The sequence below is a fragment of the Lissotriton helveticus genome, chromosome 4_1 (assembly GCF_964261635.1).
Source record: "Lissotriton helveticus chromosome 4_1, aLisHel1.1, whole genome shotgun sequence".
NCBI lineage: Eukaryota > Metazoa > Chordata > Amphibia > Caudata > Salamandridae > Lissotriton > Lissotriton helveticus.
In genome coordinates, this window is record NC_136063.1 from 1,137,127,107 (window position 1) to 1,137,145,615 (window position 18,509).

At 51.7% G+C, this 18,509-nt stretch overlaps 1 protein-coding gene across 1 annotated transcript in view; it reads right to left on the bottom strand.

The window, feature by feature from the left end:
- The window catches only part of LOC144827452 (uncharacterized), an 85,968-nt gene that overhangs the window by 29,390 nt on the left and 38,069 nt on the right, over window positions 1-18,509 (bottom strand). Inside the window, exon 5 of the mRNA XM_078685758.1 lies at window positions 6,553-6,675. Within this exon, the coding sequence (XP_078541884.1) occupies window positions 6,553-6,675 (123 nt within the window). The remainder of the gene's footprint in view (window positions 1-6,552; window positions 6,676-18,509) is intronic.

Consider the following 18,509-nt stretch of genomic DNA (forward strand, 5'->3'; position numbering starts at 1 on the left):
TGGAATAGTAAATCTACTATTCCTTGTCCTTTAGCGCCCTCCAGCGCAAGTCGTGTTTACGACTTGCGTTCTAAAATACGCGTTGTAACGGTACTGCGGGGTAACATCCGCGTCGTAAAGGATTTTCCTCCTCCCTCACCACCCCCCAAATCATTAACCCTAATCTCCTTTTTCTATATCCTTTAACAGGATATAAACTGTATTCCATGTGGTACTCATTGAGAAACTTGGCCCGCCACATCTCAAAGGGCGGAGCCTCTTGCTGTAGCTAAAGTGAGGCAATTGCCAACTGAGCAACCACCGTGGCCATAAAAATAGGATAACGGTGTTCATATAGTAGCTGCCCCTGGCGGAAATCTTCCCCAATACCAAGCAACATCATAGACTGAGAAATTTTAACACAGTCCCCGGTTATTTCTGACAAAAACCTCTCTATAGATTCTATCAGAGTGTCCAATACCGCACATGCAAAAAACACGTGCACAATGTCTGCACTATCCTTTCCACAGCGGCAACACTTCCCACCATGCTGACCCCCCCACTTCATCATTTTAAGAGGGGTATAATACAAATTGAATAACATTTTATGATGATGACTTTTAAGGCTAGCTGCAGGAAAGATCCTCCCTGTCAAATCAATAGATTTTTCCAATGAGATTTCAGGGTTCCCCAACCATGTTCTCCATCTCATATTATATTTTTCTAGATCATCCGTTCTGCCCTCTTACAGTGTTTTATAAATTAGCTCGATGTTTCCCTGCTGTCTAATAGATTCTACAATTTTAAACTTCATAATGCAAATAGGGTGTTTTCCCAGAAAGTCCCTTACTTGTAAGTATTTAAAAAATTGAGTTATGGGTAGATGGAATTTATCCGCCAACTCCGCAAATAAGAGTAATCTCCCATCATCATGATATAAGTCGCCAAGTCAGGTAATCCCCTTCCTTCTCAAGCCTAAGGCCACCTGGTCGCAGAAGATCGGGGGCAGCACTCCTGTGGCATTAGTGGGGTATACATGGAAAGTACTGGAATCTCGAAGCTTTTCCGTACAGTCTTCCAGACTTTAAACACAGCATTTAATACCTTGAAGTGCGTTCTTTTAAAATAACTGCTGGACACTCTTTTGAATAGGCAATGCTTGACTTTTGACCCTAGAATCATCTGATACATTGAGGGGGCTTTGGCCAGATTACTAATCTCTTCTCCAGTACGTAAAATACGTGCATTAACCAAAATACAGGAACAGTAATACAAAGCAAAGTCAGGGATAGACCATCCTCCTCTTTCTCAAGAAGGAGTCATATATCGAGCAGTCCTACAAGGTTTCCAAGGGGCCCAAATAAACTTACTACAGAGAGATTGTAAATATGTAAATATTGAATTTGCTTATAGGATACCTCCAGGGGCACAGCCCTAAAAAAATACATAACTCGCGGTAAGACATTCATTTTCAGAACGTTAGCTCTGCCACTAATGACAGATGGAGATTCTCCTACCTTTCAAGTGTGCATTTTACTCCCCAAATAATATTGCCCCAATTAACCTCAATGATCTCTTTAACAGAGGTACGGATCTTAATACCCAGATAGATAGCTTCCTTAACACACCTAGCACCCCCATCCATTGCTTGACTTGTACATAAAATTTGGGTTTTAGCAGTATTAAGTTTATACTAAGAAAGTGCCCCAAAAGTCTGCGCCAGGGATTCTATTTCAGGTATAGCGAGACAGGGATTACAAGTAACAATCGCTATATCATTGGCATGAACCATTACAGAATACTGTTCTTGTTGTACTTTACAAGGCAAAATCTTTCTACTTTGTTCTAGCATAAGAATAAAAGGGTTAATATACAGCGTAGATAAAAGTGGTGAACAAGGACAGCCTTGTCGTGTGCCTCTAGAAATCGCGATGGTCTCTGAGTGATATCCCATTGAGCAAATTTTCGCTCAGGGGAGATGATAAAGGGCGTTTAAAGCACGTATATAGCCCTGCCCCAAACCCATGTGTTGCAGTCCCCATGAGAGGAAATGCCACAAAACCCGGTTGAGCGCCTTTTCGGCATTGAGTAAAATCAGGCCAAGTTCTTGAGATTCTACCTGTACGATATCTTGGAGAGTAATTACTCTACACACATGGTCTACGGTCCCTCTCCCAGGTATAAAGCTGTGTTGTTTTAACAATACTATTGATGGTATAATTTTTGCCAACCGTGTGGCAAAGATTTTTGCATAGATTTTACCGTTGGCATTAAGAAGAGAGATTGGATGATAAGACCCCGGTAATTCAGATGGTTTCCACTTTTTCTTCAACACACAAATATTGGCCTCGGACCAGGTTCGTGGAATCTCCCCTTTTTGTGAAGTTTGATAAACTTTAAGCATATCATTTTTTATCTCCTGAAAAAAGATCTTAAATACTTCCAAGGGGGGTCTGTCTGGTCCCGCAGCTTTCCCTACTGCAAGAGAATTTATGGCCTGCTCTAATTCCCCCATCCTAATAGGTTCAACATCCGTTTGAGCCAATTTGCCCCATAAAGTGGCTGGAAGTCCCATATCTGTCGGAGAAAGGCCCCCAGTATCGTTCTCTGTATATAATTCTGTATAAAAATCATGAAACACTATAAGAATTTTCTAGGGATCAGACACAATAACCCTATCCGTTCTTTATTCGTCCTCTTATATTTGCAATTTCTAGGCTAAACATCGGCCCGTGGCCTCGCCATACTCATGACACTCTTTTCTATATGTTTGATATTTTATGGCGCTCTCCTTGCTCCATTCTAGATTAATTTTGGCCTTACATCTCGCTAGATTATTCTGAAGTGGTGTGGTGTTATATCCTGCAGCTAACCCGTTAACTAATTCCTCTTCGACAATCTTAAACTCATCATAAAAAACCTGCAATGCCTGTTTCACTAATTTACATTTGAAATACCCAAGGCTCTGTGTTTCCCCTCTAAATCCAGCTTTGGATGTATCCCATACAGTCCCTCAGGACGCGGAGTGTCTATTAATTTGCAAAAATTCCTTTATCCACACCTTCATGTGTTCAATAAATTTTTCATCCATCAAATGCTTCCTGTCAAATGTAAACGTTCTCGGGGCTACACACCGAGCAAGGTCCGGGATTTCAACTACCACAAGTGCATGGTCCAGTGTCACCCTTGGGTATACACAGATTTAGTAATTGAAATAGAGCCTTGATGACCCGGGGTTTCCTACCTGTATAGTTTCGCCTCCAATTTTGAAAAGCTTCGGAGGTCAAATTTATATTAAGATCCCCACACAAGAATAACAGAATGGGCCATTTAGCAAGCTCCCCATTCAAATATTCCAATATTGGGGCTTCATCAAGGTTAGAGCCGCATATTGTACAGAGGGTAAATATAAACCCTCCTGTCCTACATTCCACAATGGCCCAAAATCAGCCTGATGTGGATACACCACATCGGGCTGAACCACCGAAGCTCTCTGGAGACCCTCTGCCTTTAATTATAATTATTTAACCCGCACACATTCAGTGTTCATATTCGAAGGCCTAAATTTGCCATAAATTCAAGGTTGCCATACCTACAGGCCTATACGCAAACCTTTTAACCCTCTGTACTTTTCTTTGCTGCTATGAATCTTCCTTTTTCTTTTACTTTTACCCCCCACCCTCCTCCTTACCCTCTCCACCACCCTCACCCCCAACACCACCCCAACAGCACACCCCACAGCCCCACTACCTCGAGGCTTTAGGACTGTTAGTCCTAGCGGTGACATGCTCCCTATACCCAAAAGTCCCTCCCACACCTGTGAAGTCCCCCAACAATTGAACCTAACAAAAAAACCATTAACCTACAGATCAATAGGCCACAGACAGTATGCATACTCATTCTCTTCCCCCATGACATAACCTGTTGCAACAGCTGGGGGGTATACAACTTGATAAACAAGAGTTATGCAAATAATTAAGCATAAGAGCACAAAAGGAAGCTGCAAATTTGATAATAATTCTATAAACCTAATCCCTCCTTATCCTTCTTTGAGGGTTTGCAGAAACTCTTTCGTCAAAATTTCAGAGGTGAAAAACCTAGTATTCCCTTTATGGATGATTTTAAGTTTGGCTGGTTGTAGTAAGAAAGCTTGGGCCCCCTTAGTTTGAAATGGTAGAATAAGCTGAGGTAATTGCCAGTGTTTCTCTACTGTCTGATGGCCGTAATCTGGCCTAACAAAAAATTCAACCCCCTTGCCAACTCTTTTCCTATCGAGACGGGCAAGATCGGAAACTGCTTCTCGTGCCAAAAAGTTGTTAAATTAAATCAGTATGGCCCTTGGTTTAGCCACTTCTGCCGACTGACCTGGCCGGGCCCGGACAGAAAAGGGAAAACGGTGAGCCCTCTGAATCCTCTGTCTGCCAGTCCCATTGAGTTCGTTCTGGAAACGCCTCAGTAAACAATTCAATAATAAATTTACGAGGGTCCTGTCCTTCAACCCCCTCCGGAATTTGAAAGACTCGCAGATTGTTCCGCCGAGCTCTGTTCTCCAAATCAATAAGTTTCCATAGCATCATCTTATGTGAAGCTAGTTTATCCTCCAAATACGAAATACAGGCTTCTGCCTCGGTAATTCTTGCAGTAAACTCTGAGCAAGTCTTGGCGATACGCCGTACTGAATTTTGTAATTTACGACAGACATTCTGTGTCCTTTGGCTTTCTAATCGCGTTTCCTCCCTGTGAGTAATCACTGTTCGATATATAAGACTCAAGGATACCTCTTCTGATGGCTCTAGTGTTCTACGCACCACAGAGGGGACAGATTTATCCGGGGTTCTAACCATTGACTTTTGCATCGGTAAATAGGAATTGGCAAAGTAGCAAGACTCCTCTGTCAAAGCCCTTTTCTTCCGCATTGTCTGGGGGCTCCCCTCCGATGAATCCCTTTCCGTATCCTCAGGGGGTGTAGTACTATGCTCACTCAGTTCATCCCAATGTTGAGCCATATGCGTTTTCCCATTTCTCATCATCTCCTCACTGGATATATCCGAAAGTTCTGATAATGACAAGAACTTATCCACAAGATCCACCAACTCCGCCTCCTTTGGTAGTGAATCTAGACTGTGTGACTCTGTCCCATTAAGAGCCCCAGCCAAGCCAACCGAGCCATTTTCGCTTCTAACCACAATGTTATTATCATTACAAAGCTTCTGTGGTACAACTGGTTCAGTATCTTGGCAACCCAGTTCCAGGGGTTCACCCCACTGTTGTTCACTCCTGCAGGATTGCGCCCATCCTTTTTACCAGCACCGTTAGCCAGATCCATATTGCTGCCAGATATTAAATTGTCCACGGCAACAGCGTCATACAGAGAAATCTGCTGAGCACCTGAACTCTCCTTCATGATGACTGGGGGAACCAACAACAGCTTCAACACCCAATGTTCCTAGGAGCTTGTCTGTTTGGGGATTCGGAACACCCTGGATCCCCCTTTTCCCACTCTTCCCACCTTTGCCTTGTGAGAACATTTGCGGGATAGTGCATTTTTCGAGACTGACCATGCCCGTAGTGTTACCACAGGCACAGCTCTCGCCTTTGTTTGTTTTACCATTGAGATTAGAGGCTTTCTTACGGCTCAGCGGCTCCGCGGTTTTTCCTACCGTTCCGCAGACAGTTCCAATGGCTGCCACTGTAGCAGCAGCGGTAGCACCATCAGCCAGGGCCTGGGCTTTCCCTCTAGCTCCTTTAGGCGGCATTATCAGTGTTCTGCGATATCCTGTTCTCGACTCTCCAGTAGTTTTGCCTGCAACAGTTGCTGCTTCTCGACTCGGCATCTACGCCCGTCCCCTTGCGGCTACAATGTATCCAAGTCGGATTTTGCTGAGATAACCTGAACATGCCAATAGTACCAGGACTGAGCTTCGCACACCTCGGTAAGTGCTCAGACCCACTTTCACCCTCTCGTCCTCTCACTCTCCACAGCACATCTTCTTCACGGGTGTAGGAGGACAGGGCTACCATCTCACACGACTGAGCTGGCGGCCGCCATCTTGCCTCTGTCAAATGATATTCTATATGTAATATTCTGATATATAGTTCTGTTGATTTCTACATTCCCACCCACTGTAAAACTAAGACAGTGTTCTCGTTATAAGAGCTGCTATATTTCTTGTAACTCCCATGATATCCCCAATCCAACAAAACCCCTTCTATTTCCTTTGGGTAACTGATTAGACTTTTTCATGTCAGTAATATCTTGTTTTTTTTGTGCCCCATTGCGTCTCCCATGCACTACTTCTACCAGGCTCTCTACTCACATCCATTGTGGCGACAAGTTGATCATCCTGTGCAACATTTTTCAGATACTTTGAGAGAGCCATCTGTATAACCCTGTTAACTATTCAATCGCAACACTGCTAGTTTCCATACCGGCTGCAGACCATAATGGAACTATCTGGAATACCAAAGTTCTGACTGAATGATCAGAAGTAATTCTGCTTTGCCCTGAAGGTTCTGAGGTTTTCCAAGACTGAATGAATGATCACCATCTGTTGGTGAGAACCTGTTGCTTACCGAGTCCGTCAAGATGCTATCCAGAGTGTCAGCAGTCACCAACATGTTGCTCATTGTCACCTCCCTTTGAGTGATGGTAGTATACATACAATGTACAATGGCTAGTTCCTGCTGGAGTGTTAACTGGAAGAAAAAGTAAATTTCATACATGTGATTAACAGAGTCAATCGGGAACTTATTCACAAACTGCAACATACTGCAAAATGCTTATCCCAAAACCTTTGTCTGAAGACCTCTGCCTCCACCTCTCTTATCTTTACTACGAGATCTTTGCCCTAGACATACAACTATAATTTTGTACTACCCGTGGGAGGGATGGGAGTGAGTGGCTGGAAAACAGGTAATAGTTATTACTAAATGGGAGAGCTTTAGGTAAAGGTAGTTTGGGTATATATATTCATTAAAAACCAAAGGTTATAGGGAGGTTACAGTTAGGTTCAGATTTTCCACACTCAAAACCATAGAAATTCAGCAGTTATAGCTAGAGTTATCTCAAGTAACTATAACTTGTGCCTAAGGTAATTATAACTCAACCCCGCCATGAACTGTTATCTCATCAACAATTTGACAGCAAAAGTTGCACTGATATTATCATTAATATCAGAGAAGATGTCACGAGTGAAGTATAATGTGAGGTGCATGGTGACCTTGCGAGTTATAGTTGCCTTAGGGCACAAGGTATAGTTACTCCCCATTAGTAACAGTGCCGGGCCATTGGGAACGGGGTCCCTAAGGCTTGAATCAGCCCGGGGAGGGGGTCTGCGTGCCCTCTCACCCTTCTTACCTTTATCTGTACCCCAGAAGATGGAGTCCGAGGCTGAAAACGGTAAGAGGCCTATGTGCTGCCCTCTCAATATTTTATAAAGCTGGGCCCCGGGAAATGGGGACATCAGGGTTGGCTCATCCTTGGGAAGTGGGCCACGTACACATCTGACCTATATGCATATACAAAAATTAATGTGCCCTCAAGTAATACAACTGGTGCTATGTAAAGCGCTTTGATACCCGATTCGGGTCAAGTTCGCGCTATATAAAACTCTGTAAAAAAAGAAAAACATGGGACCTTACCCGCCCAGGGAATTAAAGAAAACAAGCACAGGAGACTGTACTTGTTTATTTTTTTTTTATTTGGCCACAGATGCTCTGATGCATCCGTCTGCACGATGAATTCTTTCTGGAAGTGAGGAGTGGCCAGCACCGGAGCTGTGCATATCGCGCGCTTCAGTGTTTCGAATGCCTCCCGGCAAGCAGCCGTCCAGCAGCCCCGCAAGACCAGCCGTCTTGCGGGGCTGCTTCTTGGACTTTAGCTCAGTCAAGGGGGCTACGATGGTACCATATCCCTTGACGAACCTGCGGTATTATCCTGTGAGGCCGAGGAAAGCTCGGACCTCAGTTTGGGTTTTGGGGGGCTCCCAGGCCATGATGGTCTCAATTTTGGCCTGGAGGGGTTGCACCTTACCCCCGCCCACCAGGTGTCCCAGGTACACGACAGATCCCTGTCTAATCTGGCCCTTGCTAGCCTTGATGGTGAGGCCAGCGCGTTGCAGAGCCTGCAGCACCTCCTGGAGATGCTGCAGATGGGCTTCCCAGGTGCTACTGTAGACAGCTATGTCATCCAGGTACGCCGCTGAGAAGGACTCCAGGCCAGACATCACCTGGTTCACCAACCACTGGAAGGTGGCCGGAGCATTCTTGAGCCCGAAGGGCATCACTCTGAATTGGAAGTGGCCCTCGGGGGTGGAGAATGCTGTCTTCTCCTTCTCTCCATCAGCCATGGCAATCTGCCAGTACCCTGATGTCAAGTCGATGGTGCTGAGGTACTTGGCTGCTCCCAGCCAGTCAATCAGCTCATACGCCCATGGGATCGGGTGAGCATCTGTCTTGGTGACAGAGTTCAATCCCCGATAGTCCACACAGAACCGAAGTTCTGGTGTGGTGCCCGGTGGGGCCGCTTTCGGCGCCAACATGACCGGACTAGCCCACGGGCTGCTGGAGGGTTCGATCACCCCCAGCATTTTGGCCACCTCACCCTGGATGCTGTTCTTCACTTTCTCGGACAGCCAGTAAGACTTGGTTTTTACTGGTGGACTGTCTCCTGTGTCCACATCATGGGTACACACATGTGTAATTCCAGGCGTGAGGGAGAACAACGAGGCGTGCTGCGCCAATACCTGGCGGCAGTCCCTCTGTTGCTCTGGGGTCAAGGATGGGGAGAGGACAACTCCCTCCACTTAACCATCCTTCTCCTGGGCCGCCAGAAGGTCAGGAAGAGGCTCACTCTCCTCCTCCTCGCTCCCATTCGTCACCATGAGGAGAGCATGCTCTGATCACTCATGGTGAGGCTTCAGGCGGTTGACGTGGAGCACCCGATGGGGCTGACGGGGGGTCTTCAAATCCACGACGTAGGTGGTCTGGCCTCGACGCTCAACAATCTCGTACGGACCAGTCCACCGGTCCTGGAGGGCACTAAGCTCCCCAGGCTCCATGACCCACACCTTCTGTCCAGTGTCCAACTCCACCGTCCGAGTGTTGCGGTCATACCACTCCTTCATGACGGCTTGGCTAGCCTCCAAGTTGTCTGATGCTTCCTTCCACAGCTTGGCCATCTGGTTGCGGAATGCCAACATGTAGCTGACGACATCACGGGGAAGCTTCTTCGAAGTCTTCTCCCACCCCTCCTTAACAAGGCTGAGGGGCCCCCGAACGGGATGGCCATAGAGCAGTTCGAAGGGGCTGAACCCGACTCCCTTCTGTGGTACCTCGCGGTATGAAAACAGCTGGCAAGGGAGGAGGATGGCCCATTTCCACCTCAATTCCTCTGGCAGGCTCCCAATCATACCCTTCAAGGTCTTGTTGAAGCGCTCTACGAGCCCGTTTGTCTGGGGGTGGTAAGTAGTGGAGAACCGATAGGTCACTCCGCACTCCTTCCACATGGCCTGCATGTAGGCCGACATGAAGTTTGTGCCGCTGTCTGACACCACGACCTTGGGGAATCCCACTCTGGTAAATATCCCCATCAGGGCCCGCGCCACCACAGGTGCAGTGATGGTCCACAGAGGAATAGCCTCTGGGTACCGAGTGGCGTGGTCCACTAACACCAAGATGAACTGGTGTCCCGCAGAGGTCAGAGGGTCTAACGGCCCAACGATGTGGATACAGGCCCGCTCAAAAGGGGTCCCGACCACCGGGAGCGGTTGCAAAGGGGCCTTCACTTTGGTCCCCATCTTGCCACTTGCCTGGCAAGTCTTGCAGGTCTTGTAGTAGGTGTCAGAGGCAACTCTCATCCTGGGCCAATACAAATGTGGGACTAGCCTCGCAAAGGTCTTGTCCTGGCCCAGGTGTCCAGCTAAAGGAATCTCATGCGCCAATTCCAATAAGAAGGCCCGGTAGCATTGGGGGACCACTAAGGCTCTCGAGGATCCATGCACCGGAACCTTAGGCTCACTGTAAAGGAGGCCATTCTCCCAGTACACGTGAAAACTGCCGGTCTCCTGATGAATCGCTTGGCTTCGGCCTGTCGCCGCATGCCTTCAAGCGTGGGGCACTCCTTTTGCGCCCGACAGAATTCCTCCCGGGTAGGCCCTCCTTCCACATGCCACTCGGCAAGGGTCGGCTAGTCCCCCACGGGAACAACATCCACCTCCACGGACTCCGGGGGTACCTCCACAGGCTCCCCATCCATCACTCGGGGTGTGTTCTCCACTCCATTCTCCCCTTCAGGACCAGCATTGGGTTGGGCCATTGTCTCAGGCTCCAACCCGAGTTGAGTTTCTTGACGGGCAGCCATGGACCGCGTGACCACGCAAGTCCACTCTGGTAACCCCAGCATCTCAGTGTGGGCCTTAAACTCCACTTCCTTCCAGGCGGTATGTTCCAGGTCGTTTCCTAGCAGACAGTCCACAGGCAAGGCAGGGCTTATCGCAACTCTCAACGGGCCTTGAACTCCTCCCCACTCAAAGGGAACCTGAGCCACGGGATAGTAGCTCAGACTGCCGTCAGCCAACACAGCCGGATGGAACACATCAGGTACTACTTGCTCAGGGGACACCAGCCGCCTCACTACGGTGGTCATGCTGGCACCTGTGTCCCTCAGAGCGTCCACCTCCTCCCCATTGACCTTCACCCTCTGCTGGTACTTAGCAGTATTCCATGGTAAGGGCGTCACTGGGACCATCTCTCTATCCCCAAGTGAAACCAGGGTCAGGCCTGTCTACTCCCCCTCCCTATCTAGGGGCAGCTCTATCCCAAGCGCTACACTAGCCACCCCAGGACTCTTGCCACCTGTGGGGGCTGGTGGTCGTTTGCGACACTGGGCATCTCCCTTGTAGTGTCCAACCTCCCCGCATTCATAGCATCGGACAACTTTTGGCTGCTGACTCCCGTCAAGGTAAGTGGGCTTTGGGGAACTGGACTGAGGTGGGGCACCTACTCCTCTCCCAAACTGTCTAGTTTGTGGGCCTTGTGAGAACTCCTTCTTTTTATCTCCCCCCTCTTTCTTCTGGGGGCCGCCCTGTCCGCCTTTCGGGCCATCTCCCCCGGGGGCCTTGTGTGACACCCGGGTGCTGACCCAAGTATCCGCCTCCTCCGCAAGCTCACGGGGATCAGTCAGCATGCGATCCACCAGATGTTGGCACAGCTCCGGAAAACATTTATCCAAGAGGTGCTCTCTCAAAAAAAGATTGTACAGGCCCTCATAATCATGCACCTCGCTGCCACGCACCCAACAATCCAGAGCCTTACGGGCATAGTCAAAGAACTCCACCCAATTCTGAGTGGACAGCTTATGGCTGCCACGGAACTTTTGGCGATACCTTTCAGGGTTGAGGCCGAACTTTTTAATGAGCGCCTCCTTCATGGGGGAATACCTGAACTGGTCTGCCTTATCCAAGTACAGGAGGGTGTCCCTGATGTTGGGAGGTATATAACGATACAGGCCACCTCCCCAGTGTTTCTCGGGCACCCATGGGCGGTCAAGGCCACTTCAAACGCCTCCAACCACCTAGCAATGTCATCCCCCTGTGTGTAGCTCGCGATTACCTCCGTGGGTAACCAAAATCTGGGCTCCTGTTGAACCTCTTGTACGCTGCCACCATTGGGACTTCCTGGCGCACCCAATTGCAATGCTCGCAGCTCAATTTCTTTAAGCTGGAGCTCGTGCGCCAACTTCCTTTCTTCCATTGCTAACTTTTTTTCCTCCAAAGCAAGCCTCTTATCTTCCCTTTCTCTTTCCCTCTCGTGCTCTAGTTTGGCAAGCTCCCACTTCAATCGCCTCTCCTCCCTACTGTCCTCATACTCCTGCGATGACGCACTCCCCCCAGATACACTACTCCCTGCCCCGGAACGTCTTCCTGGCAACACATTGTCGGACATATCAATGTTGAGCAGGCCTGGGTCTTCTGGAGTGCCCGCCTCCCATTGCGTGACCTGTCCCTCCTGTTCCCCATCCCCTCTCTCCTCTGGGTGGGCCCTTACCCATGCCCTAAGGCGGTACGGAGTTCTTCCTTTGCGGCTCTCCGCCCAACCGGCACCCCCATCCCCTGACAAAATTCCCTAGCTGCACCACTGTGTACTCCTCCAGATCACCTAGCTGGAACTCCATTTTGCCAGGTGGGGACCCAGATAAAATCAAGGAAAGATATTAGGACGTGGGTACAATACTGGGTCAACACAGGTCTCTACACACTCTACAGGCTAGACAGTGGGGGGGTTAATTGAGAAAGGTTGTAGGCACGATAGGTGTCCAGTCTAATTGCAGCGCACTGTGTCCAACTGGAGGGTGCTGTATAGTCACAGGTCCTGGATCCCACCGCTCGCCAACAAATGTAGGAACTGAGGTCACCAGTTCCCCGGGGGTAGCCTGGCATGAGCAGGTAGGCACCTGAAAACTCAGGTGTTAAGTGACTACACAGCACCCGCATCCACTGAGACAATAAGTGCAGGCAAGGACATAGACCCCACCAGTTACGTTTGATTCAAATTAATATGCTTCTATATAAGATTAGAATCAGGGCAATCAAAAATTCACAGTAGCAATAACTTATTAGTTTCCCTTAAAAGCACATGTGTCTCATCACTCTGCAATAAATACTTAAATGAATAAATATTAAATATTAGATAACCGTTGGCTTGGCAACAACCTTGCTCCTAATCAGCACCTGCAAGGCAATCTTTATAAAGACATTCAAATAACATTGCATCAAGCATCTCATTTAGTGACTAAAAGCATCCAGGAAACTTTTCCTTGGACAAGAGTAAACCGTCCATTAAGTAGGAGTTAAACATTTCATTCTGTATTAATGGACATCACAGTGAAGATTGGGCATCAGCTCATTAGGCGAGAGAACTGGGCATTCATTAAGGCACAGATACCCCTGTATTCAGCAAAAGCACTTCCTTATACCACCATTACCCAAGCATCAGGGCCTACACCAGCTGGCATTCGTCTGGACCCCAGGCAGGGGTTAACCAATGTCTTGGCCCAGTTCAGAGGCCTGGCAGTCTCGCAAGAACTTCTCCCCCACCCAGAGTCATCTAAGGCCAACAGGGCCCAACCACAATGTTCCCCGGGGGAGGGGTGAATTCGGGGCCTTCTCCGGCCTTCCGCCCTCCTCCCCTGGGGGTTACCTTCTATCTTCGGCCCTCCGGGGCCCTTGCGTCGGGTCAACTGGTGTAGGAGGGCTCGGGGTCCTTCGAGAGCTCTCCGGTGGTCTGGCACTGTGGGGGGCAGTCGCGAGGTACAGCCGGGCTTCACGAGGCCCCGCGGGTGCAGCAAGCAGGAGAGGATCTCTCGCTCTCGTCGCGCGCTGCTGCGGGATCTGCCCCGGGTCCCAGGCCTACCGAGTCTCACTGGGCCCAGGACCAATCGTAGGAGACAGGGAGGAGGCGCGCCCGCAGCTGCCGGTTGCAGAGCAGCCTGCGGGGGCGTGTAGGCCTCACGCTCGACAGCAGGAAGTGGTGGAGGGGGCGCGGCTGGTGACGCGGCAGGCGTCCCCTCACCATGTGACAGGGGAGGCAACGGCTTCGGGCCCGGAGCGGCCTTGTGGAATGTGGCGGAGGCCCTCTCCTGGTCCCGGGGGCCACCGAGGGGGTGATGAAGGCAGCACCGTCCAAGGGAGTGCCAGGCTGCGACGGTGAGTTCCGCAGTGAGCTCAGTCTTTCCAGCGGTGAGGGGGCAGTCTCAACTCTAGCGCTTTGTGACAGAAAGGGGCTCTGGCCTCACAGCGCTTTGTGAAATAAAGGGGCTCTGGCCTCACAGCGCTTCGTGACAGACAGGGGCTCTGGCCTCACAGCGCTTCCCAGTGGGGGCACAGTTGACGAGCGCTGGATAGATAATGCTGGCAAAATAGCCGTCGCAGCTATCAGGCAGGTCAGCGTTCTAGCGCTGAGGGGGGGGAGAGCGCTTCTCAGGTGGCCCAAGTCACTTCAGGTTTAGGCTCGCAGTTCAGTCAGGGGGGGTTGGCGCAGAGAGGGGAGAGCGCTTGGCAGGCAGATCAGTACCTGGTTGATCCCCAAGATTCCTGATTAGCGCGGGAAAGCTTCTTCTTGGCGTGTGTTGGTTCTGATGCCCTTTGTTTGTAGTTCCTTGGTTTCTTGAGGGGGGGGTTAGAGTTGAAGGCTTGACAGCAGGTCACTTCAGGTGGTCCCTGGGTTCCCCTCCCGCCGGGCCAGATCAGTGGGCTAGTTCAGGGTTCCTCACTCTACTTGGAAGGCAGCACCTAAGCCCTGTCACTCCCAGTGCTAAATCTCCTGCGTGGGTCTCCCAGGTCAGTGATGCCCCAACTCTCTACTCTGCTCTGACTGGAAAGTTTCCCTCCCTTTCCTTATATAGCGACAGTTGGCAGTTGGCAGTGGCAGTTGGTGTCACCTCCCCTGTTCTAGAAGGTTCCAGGAGCTTCCCTCATTCTAGCTATGGGCAGGCTGGAAGGCTGGCATTGCTACATTGTTTAAGGGTTCCATTCAGCTCCTGGCTACTAGAGTGCGCCTAAAAAGACCACGCTGCAGTAGCAGGGGTCAGTGGCAGGCATCTTAGGGGAAGAGAGCATCTGCACCTTAACATTGGGAAACAATGGGAAGGTGCCCAGAGACCTAAGGCCAACAAAAAGTAGGTGAGAAAAATGAGGCCAAGGCGAAAAAAAATAGGGAAGACCACCCTAGGCCTGACAGGTCTAACATTAACCTTGAATCGTACCAACAGAAATCTATCCCTTTCATTAGATAGGAGTGAAAGGAAGGGGCGTGGCTTAAGCGCCGACCGGGATGGCTGCGTGAGCGAGTTGCTCCGCGCCAAGTCCCGTACTTTCTCCTGCAACCCGAGCCCCAGGTAGCCTGGCGGCGGACACTGGGGTCCTGGAGGGTCACTGACCGAGTGGGCTGCGTCCGGACCCCGACTGGCCACTGATTGCCGACTGTGGGCTGCCCTGGCGACTGGCCCGGTCTGGCCGGATCAGGGAGGCAAGATGGCGGCGCCTCATAACTGAAAGCGCCGAGGGCTGCGCTGTGTGGAGGCACGAGACAGAGGGAAGACGCCTGGAGGGCTGCGCCGAGGCGGTGAGCCGGGAGGCGGACTGCGGGTGCGGACCAAGGCGGCAGCGGAGACCGGCGCGGCGAACGGAGGTGGGTGGCGCCCCCTCCCCCACTTGATTTCCCGGCCGGCTGGAGAGCTGGGCCCCGGCTTGCACTGGGCGGGCGAAGACGCGGCTGGAGCGAGGGGCCGCCGGGCAGATACGACCGCCGCAGCGGAGACCACAGAGGCGCAGAGGGACACAAAGGGCTGCCGGAGCGCTGGAAGTGGGAGCCGCCCGCAGCGCCAGGGCGTCCCGAGGGGCGGATTGGCCGAGCGGCGAACTGGCGGACTGATCGCAGGGGCAGGGCCCGCCTGGTGACCGGCAGGGGTGTGCTGGGCCTGCGCACTAGTATTTCGGCCCCAACGAGCGCTGGAGCAGCGGTGGCCTGCATTCTACAGCCCAGTTCAAGACATTGTGAACTGCCCCGGTTGGAATTGTGCATTGCGCCTGGGGGTGGGCGCGCTTCCTGGCGGGATATAGCAGGACCTGCGGTGGGGTCCGGTGCGTGCTCCCTCTAACGGCCCAGTGTTTGCCGGAGGATTTTCTTGCTCTCCTGCGCCGACGGCTGCCGGGCCCTGCGTGAATACTCTGGGTGGCACCTCCCGCTGATCGCAGCCGACCCTCTCCTGGGGCGGGAAGTGGGCTAGCATTCGCAGGCTCTGTAAGGACAGTGGGTTTCGGGCGGAGCCCATTCTGGTGCGGCTGGCTGGACCTGCCCGGGGACACGAGCTTCCTGGACTTGAGGGGCGGTGGAGGCGCACTGTTATTGTTGAGGGGACTGCACGGCGTGCATCTCTGGGCTGCAGGCTACCAGCTGAGTGTGGAGGAGGGATAGTTGGCCCGGCGTGGTCGTGTTTGGCCCGGACATTGGAGAGTGACGCTCCTTTGGATGTACTATTGGTCATCGCGGGGCGAGCCTAAGTCCGAACCGCCTGGAGGGACCGCCACTATAGGCTGGCTTCGGTGGGAGTTGCTTGCTTGTTTCCCGCTTTCAAGATGGCCGAGCAGGGGGATGGCGTTGTGGCGCCGCCTGGGCGTGGACGCAGGGGATCTGGAGACGTGGAGGGCGATATCGCAGCGGGGCCATCACCGCAGGAACAGCGCCTGGGTCTCCGCCTTGATGCTATCTTGGCCGCGATAACTGCCACGAAGGATGAGCTCCACCAGGACATAGCACAGGTGGCGACGGGGCTTGGCCTACTGAGAGCGGACCACGCCAAGCTCTCGGACAGAGTGAAAATCAATGAACAACTGCTCCAGGAGCTGAAACCGGCAGTGGTCACCGCGGAACATAAAATTGAGGACGTTCTCCATAGACTGGCGATCCTGGAGCGACGAGCTGAGGACGCGGAAGGACGCAATCGACGGAACAACGTGCGGGTGGTGGGGCTTCCGGAGAAGATTGAGAAAGGCGACGCAGTGTCCTACATGGAGGATTGGTTTCGAACAGTGGTGGCGCCGGAAGGCCTGTCCCCCTTCTTCTCGCTGGAAAGGGCACACAGGGTGCCCGCCAAACCACCCCTGGAAGGCAGACCACCTCGACCGATGGTGGTCAAACTGCTGCACTACAAAGATCGGGATCTACTGCTCCAGCGGGCGAGGTCCCTGGGGCCCTTCCAGGTGGATAACAATAAGGTGACGATTTTTCCGGATTACACGCAGGAAGTGCAGAGGGGCAGAGCTTCCTTCCTGTCGGTGAAGAAGGAACTAAGGGAAGAAGGACTCCAGTACTCCTTGCTTTTTCCGGCCAAGCTGCGGGTCATAGTTGATGACAGAACTCATTTTTTCCAAACGCCCGATGAAGCGTGGTCCTGGCTGGAACTGTATCGTGCAGGGACTGATCGTACTCACAGGCCTGCCAGGGATCGCCAGCAGCCGGTCAGGGTCAGGAAGTCCCAACGTATCCGCTCCAGGAATAGGCGCCAGCGAGCCGAACGGGAGGCACAAATGCTGGCCGATAGACAGAGTGCGTTGGAGGCCACGGCTAGCATTACGGGGTCGCAGCAGGAGGACGCTTCCAGAGGCTCGGCATCGGGAGGAGAAGGAGAGAAATCCGGTGACGAGGATTCAGAAGCGGGTGGAGGACTGGGACCGGAAGTCACCCCACAGACATCGGATGGTATCTTTAATGGATGATGCTAATGGCTGCTGAACATTTCTAGGTGGCCTGAAGGGGCGAATGATCCTGAACTTTGTTTGACTACCAGGTATGGGGCTGCAATGGCAGTATGGGGCTGTGGGCGCGGGGTGGTTGCTCTGTCGTCCTGGTTAGGGGCTCCATAGCCCTCATTAGACCCTTAAGGTCTTCTGTGGTGACGACCACAGGTTAGTGTGATGTGTTGGGTGTTTGCAGTTTGGAACGGGGCTGAAGCTGGGTTACTAGGCCCTGTCCTGGGGAGGGGGTTAGGGGGAGTTGGGGTACATGTTTTGAAGGGGATTCACCAATGATGCGATGCGGGTATTACATATTGGCGTGTGCCACTGTTCGGATTGATGCTCTATGGGGATGTTACCTAACCTGAAATGTATAACATGGAATGTCCGGGGTATTCGAACTATGGTGAAGCGCCACAAGGTACACGCCTACCTGGTGCGGCTGGGCATTCAAATAGCGATGCTTCAGGAGACACATTTGACACAGCAGGAATGTGGGGCGTTGCAGAAGAGGTGGAGGGGTCAGGTGTTTGGCACGACTTATTCGGCATTCGCCAGAGGGGTGTTGATATGGGTTAGGGCGGGCACGCCTTTCCAGGTCACGAGTCAGAAGATTGATCCAGAGGGTCGCTATGTGGTAGTGGAGGGGCGGCTACATGGGAGGGAGGTGGTGCTGTGTAACGTCTATGCCCCCAACACTGATCAGGCTAGTTTCTTCGAGGGTTTATCGCGATCACTGGTGTATTATTTGGCAGGCCCCGTACTGTTGGCAGGGGAATTTAACTCCATTACTGATGTGCTGATGGACAGATCACACCCGCCCTTGGTTGACTCCCCAGTGCGCCGACTGGCGACCCATAGGCGGGATTGGCAGGAGAGATGGGGTCTGGTGGATGTGTGGAGGGCCCAACACCCTGAAACTCGAGATTACTCCTATTTCTCTACGCTGCATGACCTGCATGTCAGACTGGATTCAGTGCTGTGTAGCGATTCATTGGCGAGGGTGGTAACTGGCTCTGAGTATTTGTCCAGGACCATCTCGGACCATAACCCCCTGTTGCTCTCTATGCAATGGCAGCTGGCGAGATCGGCAGTTCCTACGTGGCGGCTGCGTCCGGAGACGCTGGAGGACCCGGTGTTTTGCGACACAGTGCGCCAGGGCATAGACGGCTATTTCGAGGAAAATGCTGGGTCGACAGCGACTAGAGCGATTGAATGGGATGCAATGAAAGTGGTGGT